Consider the following 22,233-nt stretch of genomic DNA (forward strand, 5'->3'; position numbering starts at 1 on the left):
GTGCGTGCGCGTCACTGTGAGTCTCAGGAAACAGGTTGGGAGAGGCTTCAAGAAGATGCTTCCTTCCCAGTTCTTACTCCACCACTCTGCCGAGGATGCGCCCAGCGGCCTGATTGGAGCCGGGATCTCAGAAGTGCTTCTGATCTGGGACTTGATTGCTTGTTAGGCTGATATGGTAGATTTGGGGGAGAAGGAGAGGGCTGAAAGAGCCCGGGGGCAGGTGGTGGTTGAGCTCTAAGCTGCTAACTGAAAGGTGGGTAGTTCAAACCCACCAGCAGCTGGGACAAAGATGGGAATAGGGCTTCCTAAGAAAGTAGTCCTGGGAATGCCGTGGACCTGTTCTTGGTCCTTCAGGGCCACTTTGAGTCAGAATCCTTTCCCTTGAGGTCATACACCGTGGTGGAGGGAGGGATTAGAGGGTTGGAAGGAATGACTGTCTTTTCTACTAAATATTGTCACTCTGCAGTGATAATTTCAAGAAAATGTAAAATAGGTTGACATGAGTGACTTTCAGCAGCAAATGAGTTTCCTTTGTCTTTTGAAATCCTGAGACGGTGAAACCCTAGTCTAGAGGTTCGAGAACCACTAAGGGGCTGGGAATCACTAACGACTGTGTAGAAAAGAGGAGACAGAGAGTGATCATTATAACCAGGCGCCAGTAAAGATGGGGTGGGGGTGGGGGTGAGGATGCTGAGACTGGGGATGGTGAGACAGGTCAGACACCTGGAAGGAAGTCTTCTTCCAGCTTTGATGCCCTGGTTGGGTACAGAGGCCAGAAGAGGGGCTGACAGGAGTTAGGGGCAGACTTACTGAGACTCAAAACGCCCCAGGCTCTGTCGTTCATCTGCTTTACTTTTGCCCCCCCTTGGGTGTAGACCTCAGTGTGCATTTCTAATGTTTCTCAAACGGGATTCCGTTTTATCTGTGTGATGTTGAAAGGTATCAAGTGGAAGCCTGCTAGCACTGTCGGAGTGACCTGTGTGGAATCATGTTGGGTGATGCAGTTCTGAAGTTTGGGGCCCACTCCTCTGCCTCCTATCCCCCATACTTGGCTGTAGAAGGAAGCCTCCTGGGAAGAACCCTGGAAGGACTGAGTATCAGGGAGAGAAGGCTGGGGGGGGGGGGTGGATTTGCATTCACATCCTAAGGACTCTGAGGCTTTTGCACGGATGCTACACAGCAGCGAGGCTGCCTTAAAGAACACCTTGAAACGGAGCAAATAATAGACACTTCATTTGTGCGTCCTATCTCGAACAGTTGTTGGAGGCACCGAGGAGCAAGCTCAGAGACAAGGAAATTGGACTATGTACTTCTTTCACAGTGGTGAAGAGACCTCTACCAGTGGGGTACCTTGACCCAGAACTGACTGACCCTATGTCCTCATTAGAAGGTGAGCCTGCACCCTGACAGCCAGTCGCCGGTTGCTCCAAGCACGACTCTAGCTGATCTCCTAGTTTGGCCCAAGTCTGGGATAGCGCTCTGTTGGGCCTTCCTTCCAGCTGTTTAAAGGAGTGGGTTCACCTTCCGGAATCAGTCGGGTCACTTTGGCTATTTCCTACTTTTCTATTTTCTATAAGGGGCTTCAGAGTCGTGGCCCCAACACGAGTTATTAGGTGACCTTTGGGCGAGGTACTTCACCTCCGCAAAGGGGATCACAACCTCAGAGTATTTTAAGGATTAACCAGCTACTGAGTCCTGGGCCCCGTTTCCTTACTTCTAACACTGGGATACGGTAGCTGTCTTAGAGGGTCATGGTTAGGATTGACCAAGTAAATGAATACATGCAAATTGCTTAGAAGGGAAGTGGTTTAACCCCCTAATGGCTGAGAAGACCAGGGAGGAAGTGCAGGTGGCACATGGAGTCCAGGTTCTAGGAAGCCCCTTTAGAAACTGGCCCGAGGAGAGCCTGGAAGGTAAATGGAGGGTAGGAAAGAGGAAATAATAGCCAGCTCACCACTCCACAGTTAGGAAAACTTGTTCCATTTAATACTAGACTTTCAAGGATTGAGATGCAAGCTTTTTATGCAATTACATCCAATGTTAAAATTGGTAATACATAATTTACAAAGATTAACATCAAAACAATCATCTATTTAGATATGCTTTTGTAAAAAGGAAATATATTAGCAGCATTTATATTTTCCGCAATCACACAGCCTACAGACATGCAGACTAACTCTGTATCTATTTGCAGTGATGTAGTGCTTTGCCCCGCATTTCAATCACCAAAACCCGCCTGGCAGCTGGGGGTCTTTTTATTTCGTTATTATAAAATAACCGAAAAAATAAAAAAAGGCATTAATTTCTACACCAGTAAGAAAAAACAAGTTTTTGCACTTACCTAACATTTGATTGTCTAAAAAACCTTTAAGTTTTTAGTCTTTCAACAAAAGAAAGATAAAATGACAGAGCGTAGTGTCTTTTGCTTCTGTTCTCGCATTTTACAAAGTTTTTTTTTCTTTTTTCTTTTTTAAAATTTTAGTGTTTAACACTATTAAAGGAAACATTGAGTTTTTAATCTTTTCTTTCTTGTCATTTTCCTGCTTTTGACTAAAAGGAGACCCCCAAAGTGCCCCTTATCCCCCCTCCCCCCCTCTCCCAGCAATGAAAACCAAAAGAAACCACTCCCACGAGCTTGGACATGCGGCTTTCCCAACTCCACGCACGAGTATCTCATACCCGGGCCTCTCAGTCATGTGCAGTGCTTCTCTACAGTAAGAAAATACTCCAAACTATCTTCTTAATTCTCTTTTTTCTTTAATAAAATATTTATTCTGCTTCTTCTCTGCTCAAGGGGATCTTTGGCACCCCCGTCTCTTTTGTTTTGTTTGTTTGTTTGTTTTTCCCTCAAGATTGACATAGAAAGGAGGTAAAAGGAAAAAAAGGTTCAATGGAATGGAAGGTGGTCAATGTTTCTACCTAAACGAGTCAGAGCGTCGTCGTCAGAAGGGACATGTACAGTCAGGACGGCATTGGTCCCGTCTTAGAGAAAGTCATGGGGACAGGTGGCTACTGTATTGCTTACCAATCACGCAGCGGATATATATATGTATATGTATATATATATATACATACACAACTTGGCACATTTAAAAACCATCTTTTCTCTTATAAGAACATCTAAAACGTATATGCATATGTATGTCTGAGAAGACAACAAAGCAAAGCTTTTAAAATTTTATTTTTAAAGAGACAGTATAGTCTGGGAACCTCTGGCCAAGAAAATGGGTAGGAGGGAGTCACCCTGGCTAACCCTGCTGGCAGCAAAGTCCCTCAGGAGGGTGGAGGGAAGACCCTGTCTCTTTAAGAGATGGACACTGAAAACTGTACAGTGAAGAACACAAGACTAGTGTTTTCAGTTGACAATCTGCACTCACAACAAATACTCGGATCGGTGAATACTGCTCAACAGCTATGTAGTGACTTGTCGGGGAGGGGGTTTAGAGCTCTTCCTATGCAGGGTTTTAAATGTTTTTCTTATGAAACGAGTCTCCATTCACACAGCACAGCAGACACACGAGAACCACAGAGCATCAAAAACAGCACGCGTGCTGGCGGGGCCTGGCTGTCCCATTAGAGAAAAGTCTACTGGCAGGTCACGCAGGGTACAACAAGTCATTTAGAAGTCATTCTGTGCCCTTCTGGCCCCACGGGGGCCCTCTCTATCTATCCATCCCATGATCCCATTCTGGAGAGTAGAGGTAGGGAAAGGGGCAGCAATTACAAGTGCTTTGAGCTGTCAACTCACAACTGACTTTGACCTGGTTGGGCAGGAGAGGACAGAGAAACTTTTCTAGCTGGGAAGAGGCACCAGCTCCTGTCTCTGTTCTAGGTCTCTGGGTAGCTCTTGGAGCCTATAGAGAACAAATGGGTGGGGGTGGGGATCCTGGTCCCATCCTTTTGGAGTCTGAGTAATATCTAGGGATGGGAAGCAGCGTCTCAGCAGTGCCTGCAGGATCAGAGAATGACACAGGAAAACCCAAGCCGGGAGGAGGGGCAAGTGTTGTGAAGTACCAATGGGCCCTAGTCACCAGAGTGTGCCCCTCACTCCTCCCCACATTGTTAACCCTCAGGGTGAAGCCATGGAGAGGGCAGCAAATTCAGCTGAAGTGTCTGGGGCAGTTCCCTTCCTCTTCCCTCCCCCAGCTCAAGGTTTATCAAGTACCTAATGTCAACAGCACAGCCCCATTCCCCTTGACTGGACTGACCCTCCCACCCTTGTCTGCATCCAGAGAGCAGGAGGCAGGACTGACTGCCTGAGCGCCACTGGGGGGGATCCCAGATGCTTGAGGTTCTCATTCTTCAGGGTTCACTTCCGAAAGCTGCTTTCTGGGATGAACAAAGTACGCCTCCGTAATTTCCGGCCAGAGCCTTCCTCCAGCAAGTAGGTCACGTCGATGGCTGCAACAGAACCAAGGACACTCATCAAACGCCATACCCCCTTCTGGTTAGATAGGCTCATCAGCACCTTCTTCCATGTGACCACCAATCTCGACCATCAATTTCGAATTCAACAGTTTAAACTGCCTATCAACCCTCCCATTAGTTACCATGTCTACGCTCTCTTTCGCCACTCCCCCACATGATTCCAGACTCCATCACTAAGATCACAAGAATGCCATGACTCCTCTTTAAAGCTGCTGTGGCCTGCCTCCCGTGGTGACAGAGTGCTCTCCAGGAAGGCCCTCTCCCCATCCTGTCGCACGGTGCACTACAGGCGGGCCTATGAAAGAGCAGTGTCCTTTTGTGCCACTAACTAGAGCGGCCCTTACTCATTCCATTTGCACTTATTCCCCATTCCTATTACAGCTGAGTTAGAAACTGCTGCCTCCGTACCATTTTTCCCAGGGATTTTTTCAAGCAGATTGAGCAAGATCTGGTTGAGCCTTTCACGCTGGCTGTGCCGCCGCTCCTCAGGGGTGCAGGCTGGCTGGGGTTCTTGACTGCTCTCCTCTTGCTTCTTCTCACTCTCGCAGACTTCCGCCAAGGCCGCCTCCGGTTCTGGCTCTTCCAGGCTGGGCATCTCATTGGCTGCTTGCTCCTGACTGGCCAGAACCTCCTCAATCAAGGGCAGTGCATCGTCTTCCTGGCCCAGGTCTTTCAGGGGTGGCTTGGAGCGCTCAGATTTCCAGGACGATCTGTCAGAAGGGTATATGAATCAGTGCCAGGCTCAGCAGGGCACTGGGGAATGGAAGGGATGTGAAAGCCTGCAAACCAGCTGTTAAGAGCTCTGGCTTAGGAGGAAGACTACAACTGGGTTCTAGTTTTCCATTTATTATTACTTAGCATTATTTGAACAAATTCATTACCTTAATCTGAAATTTAATTTATAAAATGAGTCTCTTATCTCTCTCTCTCAGGAATTGCACATAAATAAGGTATGCGTTAAAAACATCCACCAAGGCTAGAGAAACGGCTTCTGTGGTTCTGTGATTGCTTCACGAGCAGGGTGAAGTATGGTGCAGCCCTGCGATGGCAAACGGCACACAGCGGGAAGCAAGCACTACCACGCAGCCTTCTCCTCAGCACTGCTGCCCTGCTGGTCAGCCCGGGACACAGATGAGACAGAGTTGGATGCCCTCTGGGTTTTTAACAGATGAGGAGACTGACCCAAAGCCTTCTGGGCTCTTTCACTATGAGCCGCCTCTGATGTGCAAACAAGCAAAAAAAAAAAAATGAAACTGCTCATTACCCAGTCTAGCCCGTGTGCTCCTGGCTGCTCTGCCCCCCTCAGGAAGAGCAGGGGGCAACCTGGAGGACATCTAGGAGACAGGCTCCATTTGGACTTCTGTTCCAGCCCTGTCTTCACCCCGTGCACATCGCCCCCTATGCCGCCAGCAAAGGGTCCATGTTCACAGCACATGTGTCCGAGTCCTCTATTCTCGGGTGGGCACAGTACTGCGCTTCTCCCTCAGAGAACTCCCCCAGTCCTAGAGCGGGGCTGCTGGGGGGTTGTTATCCTTTTGATCCAGGGATGCTTGTGGCCAATTCTCTGGGATCCTTCCCCACCCCCTTCACCTCCCACCCCATGGGACTCACCGCCCTCCGTTCCTCTTGTAGTTGTCTGGGACATAGTGAGGCTGCAGAGAAGGAAAGGGAGAGGTAAGCACGCACACTGTGGAAGCTGGCCGAGCTAGAGGAGATGATCCGGTTAACTCGAGGGCAGGGGGCTGGGGAGGTCAGAGCAAGGAGGAAAAGACAGAAAATATATGGCTGAAGTCTGTATAATGTGGGGACTGGGATTTTTGGGGTTTTTTTTTGTATTGGAATCAAGGTTGTTTAGTTTTTAATTAGTTGGGGGGGGCATGTTTTAAGGTCACAAGTTCAGCAGCTCATCCATTGGTAGGTCACAGAAGTCTCGAGTATGTTTCAACCCTAGGACAGCAGAGGGCTAAGCTCACAGTCTCTCTGCCTCCAGCTTTTACAGAGTGAAGGTTGGGTGTCAAGGCCAGCCCGCAAGCGTTCCACTGTGGACACAGCAAGAACAAAAGTGTAGATGAGAGAATACAAACGACTGCTTAGAACAATTTTCAATGAAAAGAAAGTGAAAAATAAGGGAAAATAACATTCTGCTTAGACCATGTCTAAGAATTCTTTGATGGCAGGTATACATCCTGACAGACGACTCCAGGAAGACTTCATTCCAGAACTTATTTCTGACAAAGTGACCCACGTCTCCACGATAAATGGCACAAAATAACTGGTGGAGGAGGGGCTCAACAATAGGAGACAAAAAAAAAAAAAGGTGGAGAATGGACATATCAAAATGTTAAAAGTGCTTATCTTCTGGGTAGTAGAAAAAGTTGTTTTCTTCCCCAACTTTTCGATTTTAAAATTATGATTTTGTCTTACTTTTTATGAATAATGAGAGAACATAGAAGTATTTTTACCAAAGGTTTCTCAGGGTTCTTCCCATTCCTCCTACATTATGGGCGTGAAGAACAAAGCCTAGGTGGGGCTCCTGACAAAGACGGACGAGAAGGAAAGAGGCCAAGAGGGAAACACTCTCATGGTGTAAACTATGTGATCAACAACTTCCTGAGACGTAACTGCAGGACAGGAAGGTAAGCTCACTGCCTGTGTGCCATTTCACACATCCCAAGTGCAGGCAGGGATTGCCAGTTTGGGATGGAAACAGGGTAAAGCAGCAGAGCAGTCTCATGCTGAAGAATTCCATGTGTGAGTCGGAAGGTCCCAACTGACTGCCTCTCTAGGAGAGGAGGGTGACTTACCGAGAAATCTCTTTTGGGTGTGAGTTTCTTGGGAAAGTGGTCAAAGGCGTAGGGTTTGGTGCAGACAGGATAGCGGTTCCGGTGGATCTTGTAAAACAGGTGTGCCGACTTATCAAGCCGATAATCACAGATGTACACATCTTGCTCCTTCACGCCTTTGGGTCGCCCTAAAAAGCCGCACACTGTTAAAGAAGCCTCGGATTTCCCCTGCCCTCACCACACCATTGAGGTGGAGACGAGAGCACCATTAGACCGTAAGGGGGAAAGACTGTAGCTATTTTCATAGGCAGAACAAACAACTGAGGGCGCAGAGAGAGCCTAGCCTCCGGTGTCCAGAAGGACAAAGGATGTGAGAACAGAAGGGCACCCTGAGGGGCGAAACCGCCCAACAACAGCTGCAGTATAGAACACACTAGGATGTAGAACACTCTCTTTATGAATTACGTCATGTCCCCCGAGACTATGGGTCCTGAGCCTTTTAATCAGAAACCAACCCTGCCAGTCGGTGAGCGGTCTATTTGTTATGTATGTGGATATGTAAAGTGCACAGGCCTTCTCACACACACGCACGCACACACACACACACGCACACACACACGTGTACACAGCCACACTGTTCTTTTTCCTTGTGCTCCTCCTAGTGTCCACTGATCTTGGTCAACTTGTACAGATCTCACCCACATTTAACACACTTTCCCATCACCAAGGCAACAAGTACCGTCTATCTGGAAAGTGACTCCTCCCACACACGGTCACATCATAGGATGGTGCTTTTTGTGTGACGTATTTTATTTAATCTTTATAAAACCCTGAGAGGTAGATGCTAATCTTTTTCTGTGGGAAAACAGGTATGTTAGATTGCTTGCCTGGAGACTACAGACAGCTTCACCTCACTCAGATCACTTACCCTTACAATAAGTATAAAGGTCCAACACACAGCAAGTCCCCACGACAGCCTCCAAGGGAATGATCTCATAGAGAGGGACGCGGAAGAGTTCGTTGTGATAGAACCGACGGGATGGAGAGTGATGAGTTTCATGAGGGCGGAAATAATGGTGACCGAAGGCAAACCGCTCTTCTCTACAGAGAAGAAAGGGGGACAAAACCAAGAAAGCAGAGGCTTAGTTGATGGAGCGAGAACCCAGTGACCATTCAGCTCCATGCCGCTAGGGCACAGCTAGAGAACAGACAGGACCTCACTCAACACGTACTTTTCATTCTTCCAAAGCTTCTCAATTCGGAAGATGTCAAGTTTATCTCGGTTAATGTGAGATAACAGTCTGTAGGACTGACGGACTGGGTGGCCATCAGGGGTGCGCCGACTATCCCTCATCAGGTACACACAGTCACCTAGAATGGCACGGCACACAGGGAAGGGTTAAAATGACTCTGGCACGACCTCTGCTAGGTGTTTGACCAATGGTCTACACAGGAGGAATGTATCATTTCAGACTATACGAAGGCAGAGACCTACAGCAGCAGTCTAGTGGTGGTGGGAGATAAAGAGACTGACACAGGGACAATCTTCCAAAACGTGGGTTTCCAATAAGCTTTTCTTAGTCTTACACTGAGCTTTAGAACCATCTTGTCTCTCCAAATCAATGTCATTTTGTGAATGACGGATAAAGATTTTACTTGTACCCTAAAAAACCCACAACAAATCAACCAACCTATATCCTATTGGTCATATGGAGGCAGAGTATTATGCATATGTAGAACATTACTATGTTCTGCCAATTGACCATCTTGTTCCCTGAGGCTACGGGTCCGAAATCTTTTAACCTAGACCAACCCTGTCAGTTGTTTAGCTATGTCCAAGAAGCCTCATTAACGACATGCTCTGTTATATGTATATGCACGTATATGCAGTACAGACATTGCTGCTACTTAGAAGGGCTAGCTCCTGTGCACGCACCTTGACGAAGCAGCAAGTCATCTCGCAGCAAACAGATGAAGTAGACGCAGCCAGGTTGAGCATAGTGGGGCCGAGGAATCATGGGTACCTCCTGGTAAAAGCAGAGAGCCAATGGACAAGGGCTGGAGCTGCATATTCAGCCCACTGAGCTAGAATTCCCAACCAGTTAACACTTATTCTTTTGTCATTTCAATATTCTAAATACTGCAGTGGGGGAGGAGGAAACGAGGAGAGTATTACACCTGAAAAAGCAAAGGTAGAGGACAAGTCGGACAGGCTGAGTATCTCAAAACCATCTTCTACGAAGGAAAAACTGCATGGTACTCTGCCCTTCAGGGAGCATTTGAAGCTGTGTGCTGGGCGCCTCTGACGGTCCGAATGATGGAAGATGCTATGGTATTTAGGCAGTGCTTACGGACAAGGAAGCCACACACTGTGCACGGCATCTTTCACCCAACAAAGTGGGTTCACCAGACTGACAGAAGCACACTGTTAAGAAGCACTGCCTGGGTCCTTCTTTCCCAGAAGTAACTTGGCAAAGAAGTGTGACGGAGCCGAGACAAGAGCCCCTTCATGGCTTGGGAAAGTCCTCCTCACCTGTCTCTAATGTAAAAGTGGTCTTAAGCGCAACCTCAGTTGAATCGGAACCCAGTGCTCTTTAACTCCTAGGTACTGCCTAACCTAAGAAGCAAGGGGCCCCGTGGAGTAGTGAGGGATTATTCTAGCCACTGCAGGAGAACGATGACGCTTCCTGCCCGGGTAAAGATTTACAGGATACATATATATTACACATTTTATTGTGGTGTGGGTGTAAGTTCCGTTTTCCATTTAGTAATTTATACACATTTTATTTTGTGACATTAGTTGTAATCTCCCCAGTTTTAATACTGCTCTTTCTACTTCCTTCCCTGGCTTTCTCATTTCCATTTTCCCATTATTCCTGCCCTTTCCTGAATAGTTAATAGTATTTAAAGAAATCTTAGTTTTATGTAGTATTTTTCCTTACAAAGATATAAGACACCATGTGCTACATGCCCAACTTAGCGGTCACAGAGCATGGTGAGTCGGCGGGCAGCTCACCCTGTCCACAGGCCGTGGGTCACACTGCTCACAGAGGTAGTGATCCACATCTGAGCTCAAGCCCATACAGTCACAGTGCTGCCACACCTGCAAAACACGGGCTGTCAGGGGCTTCACACTCACGGAGGAGAAGCCCGAGAATGAAGAAGACAGAATTAAAGTCAGAAGCGGTGGAAGATGAAGGAAAACAAGAACTAAGGGTTCCGTGAATGACAATACAGAGCTAAGTGGCAAAACAGGGAGGGGATTAAATAAAGAACAATGGCCTGAAAATGTTTGCATGAATACGCATATAGATTAGTCTCATTCAGAGCTGAGCAAAAGGGGAGATGGTGAGAGACTAGAAGCATAAGTAACTATCAACACCAAATTATTATTTACTGACATATATATCTATGATACAGCGATTATGAAAGGATTCACTATTACAAACAGTTTCCACTAGTCTATCAACTAATTTTATCCTCCCAATAGTCTTAAGAGTTGCTTACTAAAAAAAAAAAAAAGAGTTGCCTACTTCCATTTTAAATATAGAATAACAAGTTTAGAATTTGACTCTCCCATCAGGAACCTTAGATGTCCATGTATTGGATTCAAATTGAACACTGTATTAATGCTATATGTAGTATATTATCTCTAATTCTCCCCCCCCTTGAAGACAAAGCCCTGAATACCATTGTTCTCAGTGATCCAGGTTACATCAAGTGTAAAATGGAAAGTAGGCAGAAGGGATGGGAAAGCAGAAAAATAAGAGAGTAAAATGAAAGAAAAAAACCTGTAAGGGAAAACATGCTACAGTTCATCAAAAGCTTATTTTTGAAACATGAAAAGGCTCATCAAGTCACTCCTACAGCGGCAGGGATGTGCTCCTTGCTCCGGCTTCTGCTCTCCCCCTGAGCCTCACCATGCACTTGTCACACTGGATCATGAGCCCTTCGTCCTTGTAGAGGCCACACAGACAGCGGATCACATCGTCGTCCTTCTCATGGCCGCTCTCCTTCTCCGACACTGAGGTCTCACTGCTGTCTGCTTCACTTGCTGTCTCTCCCACGATCTCGTCGATTTGGGCTGATGCCTCATGCCTGGCGTTGTAATAGGCTTTTCGTAGGCGGCAAACATCTCTCCCAATTGGGGATTTACGCCCATAGTATTTCTATGGAAAGAAGGAAGAAATCCTGTTTGGTCTTCTCAATTGTACTTAAAGATATGCCTGAAAAGTGAGCTGGAGTGTCTTTACCTCTGCCACTGGGGAACAGACTTTTCAGTAGAATTAAAGATGAGGGACTCCAGAAAATGTGGGACACAATGCTATCCTCTTTCATGAATTTCTCAAAGCCCTCTCATATACTGCTAGACAGTCAATAACCATTTCCTCCAGCAACTAAAGTGAACTGAACTTAGAATCTGCATGGTAATTTTCCATCTGTTCTACTGCTCTTGAACTCTTCAACTCCTGTGAAGAACTGTGTTTGTTGTCCTCAGGGAAGAAGGCGCGTGAACTCAGCAGAGGCATAATACAAGTGCTCCACTGACTGCTGTCCTGCAGACAACAGGGACAGAACTACAGGCTTGGAATGAATGTGGACGCTGGGTTTCAGCAGATACCATGTTGTCACCCAAGACAGCTCTAACGCTTCTTTCTCTCTCATAACTTTACTTCCCACCCTCAAATCTTTATATTCCACAACAGTTCTATATTCTACTCTCATGATTTGTTTTTAGCTATTTATCTATGCAACTTTCTGTGAATTTCACATATAGTATTGTCTTGAGGATAAAAAGTACATAAATGCCATATATGTAGTAATATGTCTTTATAATATAAAGGCTCAACACAAAATAAAGTTTTCATAAAAACCCACCATTCTAATCATGGCAATATCTTGCATGTATTATATTTAACTATATTTAATACACTGTGGCCTATCTCATGAGTAGTCAATAGAAATGGAGGCCTTTACTGGAAATTCAAGACAAAATCGGGGGAGGGGAACATGCATGTCTTGGAGAAGGTTAGAACATTTCTGTTGGCAGGAAAACAGGGAGGAACAACCTTCTATCAGGAAAGAAAGCTTAGCAGTACTTATATAGAACGCAAAGGGAGAATATGCCTGGTATTCTGTTCCTAATTGGATATATTTGACCTAGTTTCCATCTACCACTAAGAAGGAGTTTTATCTTCGAAACATCCTTCATAGGACCCACCAGAAGGGCTAAAGGTGGGCAACACCAGTGGTTGAACAGGGCGCTCCCTCAAATCCACGCGTAGCCATAGCCCTTGACCTGAAGACTGAAACTCCCCTAGTGTGAGAGGAAGCAGATGACTGCTATTCGAGGGACATCCAATTGGTGGTCCTTGGACTTTGGTTTGGATCTCTTGCCTAGAGAGGGATCCAGTGAATGGCGGGTTGGGGTGACCATATACTTATTATTCTAATGCCTGCCTTGTATTACTGTGGTATGTATTACTCTGGTAGGCATGGTTCTGTTACTGTGAATTTTATTGAAAGTTTGGCCCTATCACTAACCTCCATTATTTGTGTAAATAGTGTGCACTTAAGTGTTTAATCTGTACAAGTCAACAATTCATGTATTGGCCTATATTTGTATAATTTCCTTTCCTCAACTGTGTTTTAAATACTATCCCCTTGGCTAATGACACTATCAATAGAAGTATTGATATTGCCCCAGGGAGATGATTGATAGTGCTCTCTAACATAAAACGACAATGATGTCGCTAGTGAATCACGGATACATACAAACCACAGGCATATGAATGGATTTTAGGCTCACACTTAATTCTAGCCCCAGTCTAAGATGAATTAGTTCTGAAAAGGCATTGCTGATGCTTGCCTTCATGAAGAGATCACTTAAGAAAGGGTGGCATAGTAAAGGTGGCAGAGAAACTAGATGATGCCCAGCTTTCAGAAAGAACGCATGTGGGGTCTTCAAAGGCTTGTTGTCACACAAGCAGCCACCTCACTGCGGTGTCCACTAGGTCCACGTGGAAGATGCACACCAGCCTGTGTGAACCAAAGACTGAACGTAACGTAATCCAAATCTGAAGGGTGGGATGGGATGGGAGTTTAAATTGTCAGAATGTGAGAGATGACAGTGGTTGACCACACACAAATTCTCTAGTGAATACCCCTGTCATGGAGAGAAAGCACTGTAAAACTGATCGAGGATAAAATGCAGCATCTTTAAAAGTTTAAAGAGACAAATAACATGAAGGGGAGATACCTGTGGACTAAGTCTCCAGACCAGGGCTGTCACAGCTCCGCTATCAGGCAGAGTGCAGGGGAAAGTGGGTTATGGCAGGTATTAAGTTAAAATAAAACACATTATCAATTGATTTATCTCTTGATTCATTTTTAAAGCTGTTCTTGTTTGGAATATTTTCTACTTTCTTTTTGATTAGGGTTTTTCTGTTTTACTTTGTTACTCTTAGCTTGTTTTCTTTGGTGTGTATGTATGCTTTCCTGTACATGAAATCCATGACAGTAAACTATAGAGACAGTAACTGGATGGATGGTTTCTTGGGGCATGGAAGGGGAAGTTAGGGGAAATGGGGAGCTGATAGCAAAGAGTACAAGAAAGAAAGAAAATGCCCCCAAACTGATGATGATAATGACTGTATAACTCTTCTTAATATGACCGAACTACTGAATTGTATGAAATGTAGGTTATAAAACGGCTAAAAATAAAGGTTGTCTTACTCAACCAGAAATATGACGGCTGATAGGACTGGAAGTTAAAAATCATAAAGTTCTAGAATGGTTCTTCTCAGGAAATGTTTCTCAGAGTTAGGCTTGAAGTCTGTGAAAAACATCTCAGTGGCCCACCCCAATCCCAATCCCAACTACGTGGACAGCTCCCACTCCCCGCAGAAGAATTTACTTAAGAGGACAGCAGTGAATACAGCTCAGGGAGAGAGACGCGTCTGATCAGAGCACATGGGAGTAAATGAAGGGAGAGGAAGAAAGAGTGGAACACATGCTGGCCCACCAAGCTCTGAGGATGATATTCCTGCTCAGAGCAGCCAATGCACAGAGAGAGGACTACAGGGCTGGCTGATCCCACTACGAGACGTCCCTCCACTGACCCATGGCACTTTGGGGGACAACACCTGAGACACAGTGTGGGAATTGTGTCTGACTTGACCCCATCACACGGAGATGAAACAATAAAAGCGGGTAACAGAATAGTAAGGGGAGCAGAGCAACGAAGTCCCCAGGAATACAAAAAAACTCAACTTTGGGGCCAGGGCGTGTCACCCCATCAGACTCCACTGGAAAACACTCCTTTATAGGTCAACAAAAAGACCTTGAAATATTTATAGGCGTTTCTCTTTTGTGTGTGTCCTTGGTCTTTGTTGTTGTTTCCTTTTGTTGCTTGGTTTTGCTCTGTCTTGTTTTATGTGCATATTCTTATCTCTGCAGGTCTGTCTAGGTAAGATAGGCATGATAAACATCTGGAGGAGAAACCAACAGGACCGATGGTTGGGGGAGGTGGCAGGGGGAAAGGAAGGTGGGAGGGAAAAAGTGGGTGTTAACAAACCCAGGGACAAGGGAACAACAAGTGATCCAAAATCGATGTTAAGGAAGTTGCAGTAGGGCTGGCAGAGCTTGATGAAGGGCAAGGTAACTGAGAGGACTTACTGAAATCAAATGAAGACTGAACATGATAGTGGAACAAAAGGGAAGTAGAAGGAAATAAAGGAAAGAACTAGGAGACAAAAGGCATATGTAGAGGTCTAAATAAAGGCATGTGCATATGTAAATATTTTTATGATGATGGGGAAATAAATCTATGTGCATATATTCATAGGTTTAGTAATAAGGGAACAGATGGACATTGGGACTCTACTCAAGTACTCACTCAATGCAAGAATACTTTCTTTTTTTTTTAAAATCATAAACTCTTATCACAATCCATACATATATCAATTGTGTAAAGCACATCTTCATATTCAGTGCCCTCATTCACAAAACATTTGCTTTCCATTTAAGCTCCTGGCATCAGCTTATTTGCCCCCCTCTCTCATGAACCCTTGATAATTTATGAATTATTATTTTGTCATATCTTGCCCTGTCTGACATCTCCCTTCACCCACTTTTCTGTTGTCCGTCCCCCAGGGAGGAGGTTACATGTAGATCCTTGTAATTGGTTCCCCCTTTCCAACAAACCCTCCCTCTGCGCTCCCAGTATCGCCCCTGTCACCACTGGTCCTGAAGGGATCATCTGCTTCGGATTCCCCGTGTTTCCAGTTCCTATCTGTACCAGTGTACATCCTCTGGTCTAGCCAGACTTACAAGGCAGAATTCGGATCATGATAGCCGGGGGAGGGGGGAGAACAAGCATTTAGGAACTAGAGGAAAGTTGTATTTTTCATCGTTGCTACATGGCATCCTGTCTGGCTCATCTCCTCCCTGAGGCCCCTCTGCAAGGGGATCTCCAGTGGCCTACAAATGGGCTTTGGGTCTCCACTCTGCACTCCCCCCATCATTCACTATGGTAAATTTTTTGTTCTGATGAAGCCCGATACCTGATCCCTTTGACATCTCTTTTTCCCACAGGCTGGTGTGCTTCTTCCATGTGGGCTTTGTTGCTTCTGAGCTAGATGGCCACTTGTGTTTACTTTCAAGCATTTAAGGCCCCAGACGCTGTATCTTTTGGTAGCCGGGCACCATCAGCTTTCTTCACCATATTTGCTTATTCAGTCGCTTTGTCTTCAGCGCTTGTGTTGGGAAGATGAGCATCATAGAATGGCAATTTAATAGAAGAAAGTGTTCTTGCATTGAGGGAGGACTTGAGTGGAGGCCCAATGTCTTTCTGCTACCTTAATACTAAACCTATAAATATCGGCACATAGATCATAAATCTATTTGCATATGTATAGGTCTTTATCTAGACCTCTATAAATGCCCTTTGTCTCCCAGCTCTTTCCTCTATTTCCCTTGACTTTCCTCCTGTCCCACTACCATGCTCAGTCCCCACCAGGGTCTCAGCAATTCCTCTTGGTTACATTACCCTTGATCATGCCTTACCAGGCCTCCCTCACCCTCCTTACCACCAATTTGGATCACTTGTTGTTCCCTTGTCCCTGGGTTTGTTAACACCACTTCCTTTCCCCCGCCTCCCGCCCCTCTCCCATGTCCCCCCGGAAATGTTGGTCCCATTGTTTTCTCCTCCAGATTGTTCATCCAGCCTATCTTATTTAGACAGACCTGCGGAGATAATAACATGCACAAAAACAAGACAGAACAAAACCAAGTAACAATATACAACAAAACAATGACAAAAAAAAACAAAATACAATGAGAAAAAAAAGCTTGTAGTTAGTTCAAGGATTGTTTGTTGGCCTTTAGGAGTGTTTTCCAGTCCAGACTGTTGGGGCACCACTCCCTGGCCCCAAAGTCCACCTTCCGCATTCCCTGGGGACCTCACCGCTCCATTCCCTTGCTGTTCCTTTGCACCCCCTAGTGCTTTGCCTCGGCGTGGTGGGATCAGATCGGTGCAATTCCCACACTGTGTCTCCAGTGTTGGGCCCTGTAGGGCTATGGGTTAGTTGTCTCATAGTAGGGTTGGCCGTGTGGTCCTCTCTGAGGACTGGCTGCTCTAATTGGGATCATCATCAAAGCCTAGTGGGCCAGGATGTGCTCCACTCTCTCCAACTCCCCCCATTTCATCTGATCCTGTGTGCTCCAATAAGGTATGTGTCTGTCCCAGAGCTGCAGATTCAATGCCATCTTTTGAAATAAATTCTTCTGGGGGGAGGGGTACTTTGTTCTATTAACCTGGCATTCCATGATGCGCACCCTCTTGACATAATCACGGAAGACAAAGTGGATGCATAAGCAAATGTGGTTAAGAAAGATGATGGTGTCTGGCCACTAAAGGATATAGCGTCTGGGGTCTTAAAGCTAAACAAGCGGCCATCTAGCTGAGAAGCAACAAAACCCACATGGAAGAACACACCAGCCTGTGTGATCACGAGGTGTCCAAGGGATCAGATAGCAGGCATCAAAGAACAAAAAAATCCTATCATTGTGAATGAGGGCAAGGGCAGAGTGGAGATCCAAAGCCCATTTTTAGGCAACTGGACATCCCCTTACAGAAGGGTGGTGGGGAGGAGATGAGACAATCAGGGTACCGTGTGGCAAAGATGAAACATACAACTTTCCTCTAGTGCTTTAATGCTTCCTCCCCCACTATCATGATCCCAATTCTACCTTACAAGTCTGGCTAGACCAGAGCATGTACACGGGTACAGATAGGAACTGGAAACACAGGGAATCCAGGAGAGATAAACCCCTCAGGACCAATAATGAGAGTAGCGATACCAGGAAGGTAAGTGGAAGGTGGGATAGAAAGGGGGAACCGATCATAAGGATCTACATATAAACCCCTTGCCTGGGGGATGGACAACAGAAAAGTGGGTGAAGGGAGACATTGTAAGACATGAAATAAAAATAATTTATATAATGATTGGGGCAGGGAATGTATGGATGTGCTTTATACAATTGATATATGTATATGTATGGATTGTGATAAGAGTTGTATGAGCCCCTAATAAAATGTAAAAAAAAATATATATCTATATATTATCAAGGGTGAGGGAGGGATGGAATATGAGAATGGGTGAGGGAGGGGGAAAATTGAGGGGCTGATACCAAGGGCTCAAGTAGAAAGGAAATGTTTTGAGAATGATGATGACAATAAATGTACAAATATGCTTGACATAATGGATGCATGTATGGAGTGCGATAAGAGTTGTATGAGCCCCCAATAAAATGATTTAAAAATATAAATTAATTAATTAAAAAGAAAACTACCTCAGCATTCCGAAAGACCTTGAGCATGTCAGCATCAAAAGCCTCCACTGTTTTATAATAACCAGTGAGGATCTGTTTCTCAATGGTGATGAGATCCAGGGGATCAGAGATCTTCTCATAATACTCAGCGTTCCTGGAATACAAAAAGCCAGGTTGTCAATTTGAATACTGAGCCATTTTTCTAAAATTCAGATGACTCCCATAAATGTTAACCTACTTTTTCTTTGGGGGGAGGTTCAATAGTGGAGCTGCCAGCGCTTGTCGGGAAGAATCTGAAAAGGAATGTAAGAGACCGTAAGATAAAAGGAAGATAAGTATTAGCTCTTAACTAGAAAGGTAGATTCCTCCAAATTAAAAGGTAGGGGAGAGAAAATAGAAAACAAAACCGCTAAGGTGTTTTTTGTTTTGTTTCACTGTAGAAAATGCAAGGAGTTACCATACTGGGAACAGGTAGGGATACAGAGGTATCTTTAAAATCCCAAGAATGTGAAATATATGGTAGTATATGAGGGGGTACCCCAAAAACCTGAAATTATTTTTTCAAAGCTATTTAAACCTTTTTTTTTTTTAACCAAACCACCTTAAAAATTACTTTCAAAGTACTCTACATTACATTTAATACATTTATCACTCTGTGTGTTTGGTCCACCGTGTCTGGTCTTCTGGTTTTGTTTTTTGACATTTCTAGTGTTAAAACTTCCTTCATTTTCTGGGTCTTGTAGATACTGAGCATGGATCCAAAGCATAGACTGGGTTGATCTTGTTACACTCTGCTCAAGCTCTTCTGTATTTTTAAAATCATTTTATTGGGGGTTGTACAATTCTTATCACAATTAATACACACATCAGTTGTGTAAAGCACATTTGTACATTCATCTTCTTCATCATTCTCAAAACATTTGCTCTCCATTAGCCCCTGGCATCAGGTCCTCATTTTCCTTCCCCTTCCTTCTCCGCTCCCTGCCCCCCTCATGAACCCTTGATAGTTTATAAATTATTATTTTGTTATATCTTGCCCTGTCCGATGTCTCCCTTAACCCACTTTTCTGTAATTCAATTCTTGGAAACATTTTTCAAACTCATCTGTTTGGATGGCTCCCTTGCTGCTTTCTTCACCTCTTCTATGTCATCAAATTGCTGTCCTTTTTATGTCCCTCTTCATTTGGGGAAACAAAAAGAAATCTCACAGAGCGAGTTCAGTGAGTAAGGTGCGTAGGACAAATGAGGGATGCTGTTTTTTGCCAAAACCTGGCACACTGGGATGGCTGCATGAGCAGGTGCATTGTCATGGTAGCAGAACCAGTCCCGTTTGTCATAAATCAGGTCTTTTTTGTTGCACACTGTTACGCAATCTTCTCAGAACCTCTACATAGAAAGCTAACAGTCTGAACTGATGGAACAAACTTGAAATGCACTATGAGTCAACATTTTCATCCCTTAGGGAAGCTGATGCACGTTGAGAATGAGGTTTGTCGTCAATCAACATTCCACCTTTTTGGAATGGAGAAAACAATTTGCATAAAGCTGCCCTTGTAAGCTGTATTCAACATCACAACAGTGACGGCATTCTGTGGTATTTTCCCCCAGCAGTACACAAAATTTCACAGCTCCATGTTCTTTTCTTAAATTGACCATCACACAAAAAATGAGGTTCGAGCAAAACTGCTTTTATGATAAAATTCACTGTCACCAGAGAAAACCTTCCCATCCAACACCACTGGGTGAAACAAACTGTTGGATGCTTGCCTAGTGGGAAAAATGTATACTAAGGAAGTCTGCTCAGAGGAGCTCCCCCTCTTTGTTTAATAACCCTTCATATATGTTTAAGGTATTACCTGGGTTGATCTTGTTACACTAAAATATCACCTTTTTAAAAAGAAAAGTTCTCTAGGTCATGTTAATGGTCTGTGTTGGACAGGGTACTCTAGAGAGACAAGACCAGATTGCTAGTAATTATATATAAATATATTTATAAAGATAGATATATAATACAAGAAATGAACCGTTAAATTGTATACAGATAGATAATACAAGAAATTAACAGTTAAATTATAAAGCAGTGAGACACTAGCAGTCCTTTAAGGCTTGAGAGCCGCCAGTTGCCAGTCCCTTTCTGTAGAGAAAGCTGCGCTATATATACCCAGGCAGCAAACAGCAAGGCAGGTCACCAACTGTCGGTCCCCAGCTCCAGAGGTGAACATTCCAATCGTGTGGGATTAAAGGGACCTCAACTTACAGTGACAGAGTCCACAGGTTAGGCACCCTACAGATAGTGTACTCCTTTAAACTGAGGCACAGAACAAGCAAGGCGAGGCTCATCAAGCCATTTATCCTTCCACCCTTCAATTAATCCTACTTGTGTTTATCGGCCAGGCTGGCACAATAAACTATCGCATGGTCTATAGGTAATACAAGTCTGGGTAAATATTCTTGGCAATATGTTTCATGAAACAGTTACTTTCTAGTAGGAATATGGAATGTGCGCTGTAGATTATTTCTTATTTATTATCTTATGGTTACTTTGAAACAATTTAATTATACAGAGAAACACCCTCTTGTTTCTGTTCAGATAGAATGAAAAAGCAGGTATCTACTCCAGTTCTCTGTGACATCAGATGGAACTGTTTGGACATACAGAGTGTTTTTTTGGGACATACAGGGAACTGGTGCCACAAAACTTTGTACTTTAGGGCTCTGTAGGCAAAAAGGTACTATACACTTAACAAACAGTAAATGGGGAAAGAAAAGAATGAGGATGAAGAATCAAATTCCTAAGAACTTAGGGAAAGGAAGAAGTTGAAAACAGATGAGTTAATGGCAAAAAAAAACAAAAACCCCAAACAAAAAACTATTACTTTTGTTTGTTAAAAATCTCCTCCTTACCCTTAAATTTCATGGTGAGAAAAAGTCACAAAATAAAACCACCTACTCAGAATTTAAAACCCTTTGCTCTGCCTTCCTCCCTTCTTCCCAACAGACACCCAAGAGACTCAAAGGGGACAGAGTGGGGTAAAGGATTTGCATAAAACCTCTTTTAAAGTAAATGGTCATTTGCTTGCAAGCTTATCTCTTCTCTGAATGTAGAAGTACTTAAGGCCTGTGAACCCTACAAAATACTTGCAAAGTTCTGCAAATGATTTTTTACAGGGAACAAGCTTTTATTAAACATTCAAAGATATGTCAATCAAAATAGATTATGAAAACAATTAATGTGATACATTCATATTTTTCTCTTAAATTTCTTAATTCATTGCCTTATCTACAGATATTAGATATAAGACTAGAGACCTGCACCAGCTTCTTTCCAGCCTACGGTTAAAAATTGAAGTTTCTTAACTACAAAAGAATCTAATACAATATAAATAATTGACTTAAGTATAATATAATTTGATCTGTAGGATCTAGGGATTTAAAGCAATAATCTCTAGAGACTTTCCAAAATTAGACTCATTTTCACAGAGTAGATTCTGACTCACAGTGACTCTATAGAACAGGGCAGAACTGCCCTTGTGGGTTTCTGGGACAACAACTCTTTAGTAGAAAGCCTCAACTTTATCTTGCCTGAAGACTATAGTCAACTATAATTTAGATGGGGCAAATGTGAATTCTCATCCTAAACTGTCACTTGTCTTTGATTTTGGATGTTATTAAGTCTGGGTAGTTAATACGATCACATATACAATTTATTAATATATCACAGCATCATAATAGATATATTAAATACATACATAAATGCACTTAAGGGTTCAGGACCATTCTATCTTAGGGGGCACTATAAGGTTAACTGTGAGAGGCCCAGGCTCAATGACTCTGAGATTAGAAGGAGTACCTAATGCCTGGCTCCTACTGTCAACCTCCCTGAAGGAGATCACAATTGGCAGCACCGGATTGAGTGGAAGAAAAATGTTAACTGAAACTGGGGAAAACCTCAAGACTATAACCTTTTACATCCTTCAAATGTCAACTGAACAACAGACCTACAAGGTGGACAAGAACACCAGGGAGGGCACCTTCCTCAAAACAGTCAGCCACTGGAGAGAGAAGGGCAGCAGGTGCCCAGGGATAAGCTCAGAAGGCAAGAAAGATGGACACAAGCGGTGAACACAGGAAGAGTGCAGAGTGGGGATTGCAATAAATGTCATGAATCATAATGTGCATACACTGAAGA

At 44.2% G+C, this 22,233-nt stretch overlaps 1 protein-coding gene across 6 annotated transcripts in view; it reads right to left on the reverse strand.

Moving 5' to 3' along the window:
- Positions 1-3,868: 3,868 nt before the first annotated feature.
- ASH1L (ASH1 like histone lysine methyltransferase) overlaps positions 3,869-22,233 on the reverse strand; it is a 224,459-nt gene continuing 206,094 nt past the window's right edge. For all 6 annotated transcript variants that reach the window (XM_075562771.1, XM_075562808.1, XM_075562762.1 and 3 more), the window contains 11 exons: positions 18,283-18,337; positions 18,066-18,198; positions 11,132-11,380; positions 10,228-10,314; positions 9,148-9,238; positions 8,444-8,582; positions 8,140-8,312; positions 7,233-7,399; positions 6,040-6,080; positions 4,837-5,138; positions 3,869-4,401 (listed from right to left, as the gene is read on the reverse strand). In XM_075562771.1, coding sequence (XP_075418886.1) covers positions 4,310-4,401; positions 4,837-5,138; positions 6,040-6,080; positions 7,233-7,399; positions 8,140-8,312; positions 8,444-8,582; positions 9,148-9,238; positions 10,228-10,314; positions 11,132-11,380; positions 18,066-18,198; positions 18,283-18,337 — 1,529 coding nt within the window. In that variant the 3' untranslated portion in view covers positions 3,869-4,309. The remainder of the gene's footprint in view (positions 4,402-4,836; positions 5,139-6,039; positions 6,081-7,232; positions 7,400-8,139; positions 8,313-8,443; positions 8,583-9,147; positions 9,239-10,227; positions 10,315-11,131; positions 11,381-18,065; positions 18,199-18,282; positions 18,338-22,233) is intronic.

Source organism: Tenrec ecaudatus, chromosome 1, assembly GCF_050624435.1.
Source record: "Tenrec ecaudatus isolate mTenEca1 chromosome 1, mTenEca1.hap1, whole genome shotgun sequence".
NCBI classification, from domain to species: Eukaryota; Metazoa; Chordata; class Mammalia; order Afrosoricida; family Tenrecidae; genus Tenrec; species Tenrec ecaudatus.